The 8,941-nt window shown below is 37.7% G+C and overlaps 1 protein-coding gene across 1 annotated transcript; it reads right to left on the bottom strand.

The window, feature by feature from the left end:
• Positions 1-827: 827 nt before the first annotated feature.
• Positions 828-8,941, bottom strand: LOC105040901 (E3 ubiquitin-protein ligase SINAT5). Its single transcript, XM_010917651.4, has 3 exons — positions 8,402-8,941; positions 1,705-2,091; positions 828-1,403 (listed from the first exon to the last, which is right to left on the bottom strand). Exons 1-3 carry the CDS (start codon positions 8,639-8,641, stop codon positions 1,041-1,043), a joined length of 990 nt encoding a protein of 329 aa, XP_010915953.1. The 5' UTR covers positions 8,642-8,941; the 3' UTR covers positions 828-1,040.

The raw sequence follows: 8,941 nt of genomic DNA, 5'->3' as shown, positions 1-8,941 counted from the left end.
TTTTATTTTTTTATACAGACGGACAGCTACATCATTCTATCATAAAAATAACTCAAAAAATTAAAATATAAAATATCTTTCGGGACTTGGAGACATACGTCGTCTTGACGTCAAATTCAATCTACAATGTATTATAAATGAAACAACTTAATTCACGGTACTATTAACCTCGCGGAAGGGTCATCTTGACAACCTTCAACCAACTGATGCAAACAATATTTGATGATCAACAAAACATTAAACGATGCAACCATCATGGAATGTTGGCCGTCTGATGCACAAAGCCCCCATACCGTCCAACAATAAAACCATAAACCCTAGCAATCAATAAATAATTCAGTTAAACAGGGCATGTTGATATTTAGTGAACTAATTGCTGAGGTGACGGCCAGCGCATGTGTTTCCATGAAGGCTTTGTAAAGAATTACCTTTTTTTTTTTTTTTGGGTAAACAAACAGGTTCATGCAGGATCTGAACCCAGGTTACTGGTACTGAACAAGAAGCATTTTTTACGAATGGAGCCAATCGACACCCACAGTTTCAACAATCCTTTGATGAACATAAATAGCAACTATGGAATGATATAATGATCGCTGAACTATGTTACAATCAAATAAGACTTGCCTAGATCCGGGCCTAATAATCCAATAAACTTTGTGCTTATCTGCACTCAAAAAAATTATAAGCAACATGTAGGCTTCATCAAAAAAGATGGCTCATGCTTATCTTTTGGCACTTAATAGACGCATATGCGAGCGCACGGGACCCGAAATTCCACACACGCACGGGCGCATGCCGCACACGTGTGCACATGCAACAAAGCAGCAGTCGGCAGAGAAAAAGATTATTAGCAATATATCAAGAGAGCTCAGTCCCAGTATCAGCATTTTTAATTTCAGAGCTTTCCCAAAATATCTTGCTCCCATCAATAATTCAACCGATGCAACCAAACTGCCAGCTTACAACAGAACAACAGAGCAAAAGAGACGCAAACACAACACGATAAACACACACCAAATTGCAACAAACCTTCAAAATTATCAGCTACAAAGATTGGGTATGCACACTCCAGCATCAGGGTTTGGCTGCTCCTTCCATATTCGGCCAGTAACCCGCAGCTTAAGTTCCTTCCTATCACCCCCAGAGAAGAAGAGTGCAATATTCCTCTGGATTATAAGGCCATCATGACTGTCCCGAACTTTCCGGTGGCTGTCACGGATACTCCGCGGGGTGCCTTCCCATGTGAGCTTTCTGTCATTAGCACCAACCTCAAGGCTGTAGCTGTAGTTCCTTGCCTCATTCTCATCCCCCATGAAACGGAGGAATGCCATGTAAACTGGAGCCATCCCAAGCTGAAAGGCCTCAAAATGCAGGCAGAAATACTGCCCAAAGCAGTGGAACACCTGGAAATTTTGGAACATAGGCAATTGATTTTCAGGTATGGTACCAATATGGAAACTTTTCTGAGTGCTACATCAGATGACATGTTCTATTATTGTTCAAGGTATTAGAGCTGTAGGATTTTATTGCAAAACCATCTCTCCTTTGGTACAGTTCTCTCGAATAACATACTATACATGCAAGCATATTGCATGAACAAGTAGTTAAAAGAAGCCATTCTGGAGTGCTTTTTTTAACTTCTCTTTCAAGGAACACAAGCAAATACAGAAGACAGTCAACTTGAAAGCATGTGAGAATACTTACAGTTAACATCCAGGTAGCATTTTCAACCTCTCGAGGATTAGACTTCACATAACGATGGTTGAATGTGCACCCAGTATGCATGTCAACCTTGTGATAATCCCTTAAATGTGCAACAAGGAAAGGAATATCCCCAACAACAGAGCATTCAGACCCAGCATATGGGCAGTTGTAAGGTCTGAAATTGCACAGGGCTTCATGCTTGAGTTTGCTGTAGTATGGGAATATTTCTGGGCAGCCTAGTGAGAAATACTTGCAAGGAAGCTCAAGAGATTCAGCCACCTTCTCCAATGCTAAACACCTGATGTCTCCAAGCTCTTGTCTGCACGTAGGACACCGATTATGCACCCTTGACTTACAGGTTGAACATAGAGTATGCCCATTGTGGCACTGCAAAAGATCACTGGCTGGTTGGATTTAGTTGATTAGGCATAGGAGAAATTTTATATGTACCAACAATTGTCCCAAGGATGGCAGAATTTTGCAATAAATAATGCCGAGATACCTCATATTTTCACTAGACCCTTTTCAAACAATTGTAAGCACCCTTGCCTTATTTTGAGACTTTTCAACACAACTATGTATCATTAGGGGATGCAGATGATGAACAAAATTTGAGCAATTCCGCAATAGTTAATTGAAAGCAAGAATGCAGAGGAATCTACTACATAATTAAATTGTTTTATAAAGGAAATTTATGGTCTATCAGTGTGCAATTATTTTCAATAATCAGTAATTCAAAGTGCCAGTAAGATTAAATTTTCTGGCATATATAAGAACATGCAGTCCATCAAGATATCACACAATTTGCTGTGCTGATGAAAAAAATTGATTTTCTTGCAGCATAAAGCATAACCCTACCCCCCCCCCCCCCCCCCCAAACCCAAACCAAAAAAACAAAGTAAAGAAAAAAGAAAAGAAGAATAATCGAAAGCAAAAAAATATGTAGAATGCAATGGAGATGCCTGTAACTCACATATTCTGCAATCATATACCAATAATTATGTGCCCAGAGAGATACATGGAGAATAAGGTTTTTTTTTTAAAAAACAAAAATAAAGAAAACTTCTGTCGTGCTCTGTCCATAGCCAACCTGCCTAATCACATCTACTAGTCTTCTGCATGCTCCAAATGTAAGTTGCCTTGAATAATGGGTTCAATTGTGAAACTGAAAGTTTAAAAGGACTTCAATAAGAGGAAAAGAGGTGATGATTTTGTATATCTGGGAAACCAAATGATTTCAGGTGCTTGTTAACAGGAAGGAATTTAATGAGGCAATATGATGGCACAGCTGTCGGATGTAGAAAGACTTAGGGCTTGTTTGGGAAATCCAGTAGGATTGGGCAGGATTTCGTATGGGAATTGGGCTTGTTAGCCTGCCCAACCCCTTTTTTCTAAAGGCTTGTCCTAGTCTTGGCCTAAATCCCATCTATGAGCCTGTTGGACTACAAGTTCCTTTTTTTTCCTTCCACAGAAGTTGGGCTGGAGAGGGATTAGGTTGATATGGGTCTTACTTAAATAAGCTGCGTAATCCATGATCCAATGGGAAATCCAACCCAATCCTGCTGGATTTTCTAAACAAGCCCTTAGGCTGTTTATATAGGAGGTGCCCCAAGATATTTTTGGAAACTGATAAATGCACACGACCTTTACGTAGATATACTACAAGACAGTTAATTTCTTTGTAAAATACTCTAAGGAATAAGAGGACAAAACTTATTTCCTAAATGTACGTGCACTAATGTTTTTAGAATGATACAATATGTAGTTCAAGAGATGTATGTTTATCCATAATGAATTGTAAATCATTTTTCAACATGAAGCATGCTAGGATGCCCTTTATTGTCACACTGGTGATATAGTTACATATCAACTAGCATTTGGCACATTGGTCATACACGATTAAATCAAGAAGAAGTTAAAATGGCAATAATGCATCCATCCTATCTTTCTTGCTAACATACTTCTCTTGTTTTTTCTTTTCCTGTGCATGTGAAGCATCAAAAGGACTATATTTCTTAAGGAATGGAGCTCGTTTAGAACAGGACTCAAGGATAGGCAGCATAAACCATTTCTATCACCATAGTGAATATAGAAGATATGGTTTGACTTTTGTGAGTTATTTTTACCTATCAAAAATGACACTCCCTTTCAACACAAATGCTTTTAATCATCGTTCACAACTTTTCATGCTTTATTTTGTCGTGCCTTCATTTTCCTAATTAAAACATAAAACAAGCCCCTGTTTTCACTAGGGTATCCTATAGACTTCATTCAGTCAACTAATCCTATCTGATTAGCTCCTAAATGTTCTTGAATATGTATTGTAACAACTTTGCCAGAAGTCTCTCTTCTAGATAAACTAGCAGCAATATTAAACAGTTGACAGCATACCATACTTTCTTCTGCAATGTCTTCCTCCTTGCCCTTATTAATCTCGGTACCCAGTTAAAAGGGTAAGATGACTAAAATGGTATTCTAACATATATATTATATTGTATTAAACACATGCCAACCCAAGAATGTCATACAATTGCAAAAATACTTATTGTCAGCAACACAACTGATTTCAGTCTATACAGTCAGAAAATACTGAATTGCAACTAAGATATCCCTATCTTGATACAAAATGATGAGTATAACAATGACAAAACTAGAAAAATATGCAATAATTTCAGCATAACTTAGCTTAAGCAAACAAAACTTTTACTGCTTTCTCCAATTCAGCTGAAAAATTGTGCGCAAAAAGAAAATCTCTGGTGAAAATGCAAACAATTGATGGGACTGAACACCTTATACCACTTAAATTTGACATACTGACTGTTTCTTAATCAAAGAACAGCAAGCTCATGATAATCATTTCGATATGAATTCGAACATTCTTCAAAGATAATCAAACATTCTCCAAAGATAATCAAAACAAATGTATATCCTAACTACAACAGCCATATTGTGGCCATAGAGTAATCCAGCAGGGTCCACATGAGGACCAAAAGTTTCTAAAAGAACCGAGCAAAAGAAGACAAAGTGAAGTCTCAAGTGATTTATACCTACATTCTTCCAAGGAAAACTTCTAACAAAAAGCCTACGGTCAAGACATCAAAAAGCAAACATATACATAAAAGGACTCGTCATGGACTATCCATCCTATTTGGAAGAAAGAAACACCAAGAGAACTATCACTTCTAATGTCATTAGGACTCCTCTGAATAAAATGCCCTAGAAAAAGGTTCAAAGTATCAGGTATCATTTTCTTATCAACCACAGGTGAGTACTGTAGATGCAACATCTTGTGTTTTATTAACGAAGAGGCTAGACTGACTCTTTGACATGGTTGGTACAGCCTATTTTAGCCTCCACAATTATTTATTGCCTTTTTCCTTATTTTTATTGTCTTAGTGCTCTGTTTTTGCAAGCATGCTATGAGCATCCATTTAAGTGCCCTAGTCATGGTTTTCGATGTCCGCTGCATCTTTTATATTGCATGTTTATATCATAATTTCACATAACTTGGAAATAAAGATACTTGAGAAAAGAGTTAAACATGCATTTAAACCATAGATGTGTTAAAATGAAGGTTTCAAGTATTACAATACAGCAACGTACTGGTCACATACCAGCACAAATATGTACTGCAGTATGCCACTGTATTGACGCACAGTTTGTCAAGACAAGATGGTATGACATGGTACATACCACATACATATGTCAGTACAAGACAATACATACCACAGAATAGTCAATTCTTCAAACCTTGATTAAAATTAACAATTATAATGCCAGTAACTTGCTTAAATTTGTTGAATTAATGAGATGATTTACTAGAATTCAAGATTATATGCATATACGCCTTAAAATTAACAAAACCCCCCAGTTTTATTTCAATTAAACACCAATTTATTATCAAACTTCTCAAGAAATAAAAATAGGGGGAGAGAATTTACCTAGCTAATTAGCCCAAAAATTCGTTGCTCGTTGCTCGGATCCTGTGAAAAACAAGAATGGTAAGCTTCTGGATTCTCCTTCATCTCATTCCCACCTTTGAATGGTGGAGAGTGAGCTAAAATCCGACTTAAAAACCTCATTCCAGCCAGTACTGAGTAGTACCGCTTAGTTTGAGTCCAAGTTGAGGGTGATATGGCTTAATCAAACCCCAATTCAAGCCAACACAAGCAAATTGGGCCTGGTTCAGCTGATGCTAGGGCATACTGGTGCAGCCGACGTTATAACCCTTGCTCTAGATAGAAAATATAGCAGCAAATCCTAAAGATTAGGTAAGATTAATAGGATGTTTTGAGCTATATGCGTGCCATTAAAATGGCTAGCCAACCAAACAAACAGAGACATGTAACCAAATATAGTATGAATTTCACTGGAAATTTTATAACTTGGAATAGACTTAGGTATATCTTGTTCCCATGAAAGTAACCAATGGAAATTGAACAAAACATCAGATCTAAAATTAATTTGGAAACAATCACTTACAAAACAACCCCAAGAATACAGAAATATCAGTACAAACATCTGAGATATTTTGTTTGAAGATACATCTAGCAACCTGGTAAGGAAATAATGACACTGAATCAAAACATAAGGCTGAACTGTAGACTACATGGAAAAAATAAAACTTAAACAAACCTAACCATATTACAATTTTGCATGGTCTGACTGCAACTCAATCATGTTGGTTATCATCATGATAACTGATCCCCCTTTTGAAAATTTAACAAATAATCGTATCACAAAAATTTGTTAGCCCTTCAATGCCTATTGCTACTCTATATACTGCCACATTCAATTTGGCATTATCCATCATGATCCAACATGTATTGTTCTACTTTTTTATCTTGCATATCACCATGATGGACCACCTCAGAAACTAACATCAACGAACTAGAGTCAGTACCTAAATCTTGGCCAAATGCATCTTAGAATAACAGAGAAGCGTACTACCAAGCACAGATGGCTACTTGGCAAGTAAAGTTTAGCCCAGACATAAAAGAACATCTGAGAAAGAGGGAAGAGGGCAAGTTTTGATAAAAAGAAATGCATTCATCTTTGACTATAATTTATAAGCCAAACAGCCTCACTAAAGTAAAAACTATGATTCTCAGCATACTTCAACTAAACGAATCGACCTCTGCATTCAGATTTGTCCTTTAGGAGCTTAAGTAACAAAGTTGAACTCCTTAAGCTTGCTGTCTGTCAAATTTCTCCAACCAACAAGCACCACAGTATTTGAACATTTGTTAACTCAAATTCATGTATCAATACATTTTTCTTAGCAAAAATTTAGAAACCCTTGAGCGTCAAGATCTTGAATCATCACCAGCAAAGCAAGATCATATTCTAGCTAAAAGCATGGTTCAGAAAATAAATTGATGAAGTGTCCTGTTCCAGTATTTCACAATCAACAATATTTAAATAGTTCCAATTCTAACCATGAAATTACAAACATTAAAGAATAAGATTTCCTAATGCAGTATACAGGTTTAAAGATAACAACACATCGCCAAGGCAAGCATAACAGATCTACAATAAATCACCACTAAAGGTGATGAGAGACCAGCAACCATGCATTAAGAACAGCCACAAGGAAAAAAATAAAATAAGCACTATTCCTAGAAGCACCAACGTCAATTGATTTTTGAAAAAAAAAAAAATCATATGGAAAGGCTCCTAACATACCAAAAGCATAAAGAAGAATTCCTATAAAACAAAATGCCAAATATAAAAACTAAAGGAGGCAGAAGAAGAGAAAAGCACATTAGTCCTGATCCCAAACACCCAGGGAAGACGCATGTTTTGTACAGCAAGACAATCTGTACTTTGAAGCAAATTGAATGGACAATAATTGCATTTACTAAACTGCTATAAAACATTTTTTATCCAATTTCACAGCAAGAAGAAAACGTGAGTATCCAACTACTAAGAAAAGCAATAAAGACATCGAGCAAATCAATTATTTGCTTAAACTATTCAACAGACAGATTACCCGGTGTAATAATCCATTGAAACAGATGAGCTATTTGAAGCATGTTCCCTCGAACAAATACAAGGCTGAATTAATAAATATCCAGAAATTCAAAAGAACGAACCAAAGAGAGAAGAAAAAATGGATTATCAAGACTCAAAATTATCACATCAAGCAACAATGTAGATGAAAAATATTCATATAACACCACATGCCTGAACTACCAAAATGAAGATTTCTATAACATCAAAAGGAAAAGAAATGGAAAACGTGTGTAACTTTCAATCTATTGTGAGATTTTCTGCCAGGGTTAGAACCACATTTCACCAAAGGAAACAAAAGGAAAAGGAATAGGAAACGAACCAACATTTTTTCCGGCAAGTGCCATTTTTCAAGAAACGGACAAAAAGAAACAAAAGGAGAAAAAATCGAATTTAAATGACAATGCTTCAACCAAAAAGCAGCCATTGTCCCCAATCTCATCGCACCCTCGCCGATATCAAAGAAACACCAAAAAGCCCATCAAGATCACCGAAGAATTCCACATCACTCAATTGGCATCCAAAAAGAAGAGATATATCCTTCCCGTATCCGAAAACAGAGAGAGAGATCAAATCCTTAGATCGCCACACGATTCAATCCCACAAAAAACAAAAGAAGAACCAAGAAATCAAAATTCCCCCGAGACTCAAGGACAGACGCAAAAATCAAGAAGTGGCAACCGACCTGGTGGATCGGGGGGTACATGGAATTGGTGCAGACGGGGCACTCGAGCAGCTCGTGCACGCTGGTCACCGGGGAGATCACCGGCGCCGGGACGCCCCCACCTCCTACGCCGCCGCAGGCGTTCCCGCTGCCGCCGTGGTGGAGCTTCAAGAATGGGTGTGGGTGCTGGTGGGCGGCACCCTCATCGTCATCCATCCCGTCCGATGACGAGATGCATTCAATGTTGTCCAATTCCATCATCCCCTTTACCCCTCTCCCCCCTCCTCTCTCTTTCTTGCCCCCTCTCTTTCCTTCTCTCTAGAAATGGGGAAAGAAACGGATTGGAACGGAGCGGAACCGGGAGACAGGAAAACCGCCACCAAAGGATCCCTTTCCTTTGTGGCTTTGCACGTGACCGGGTAAACGGGACACGCTTATCACCGCCGGATGTATAACATAAGTAGAACAGAGTATTTCTATCTTCTGACTGATTTTGTTATTCCAACTTCAAGAGATTAATAAAATAGAGCATACGAGAGGAGAGGGAAATCTAAAGGGCAA

The sequence above is a fragment of the Elaeis guineensis genome, chromosome 3, assembly GCF_000442705.2.
Source record: "Elaeis guineensis isolate ETL-2024a chromosome 3, EG11, whole genome shotgun sequence".
Classification (NCBI taxonomy): Eukaryota; Viridiplantae; Streptophyta; class Magnoliopsida; order Arecales; family Arecaceae; genus Elaeis; species Elaeis guineensis.
The sequence above is the reverse complement of the archived record's forward strand: the minus strand, read 5'-3'. Positions and strand labels throughout refer to the sequence as shown.

Coding starts and splice junctions, on each gene's coding strand:
- LOC105040901 (XM_010917651.4), bottom strand. CDS start 8,641: ATGATGGAATTGGACAACATTGAATGCATCTCGTCATCGGACGGGATG. Junction 2,092..8,401: donor TGTACCCCCCGATCCACCAG/GTCGGTTGCCAC, acceptor GATCTTTTGCAG/TGCCACAATGGGCATACTCT. Junction 1,404..1,704: donor ATGCTACCTGGATGTTAACT/GTAAGTATTCTC, acceptor CAAAATTTCCAG/GTGTTCCACTGCTTTGGGCA.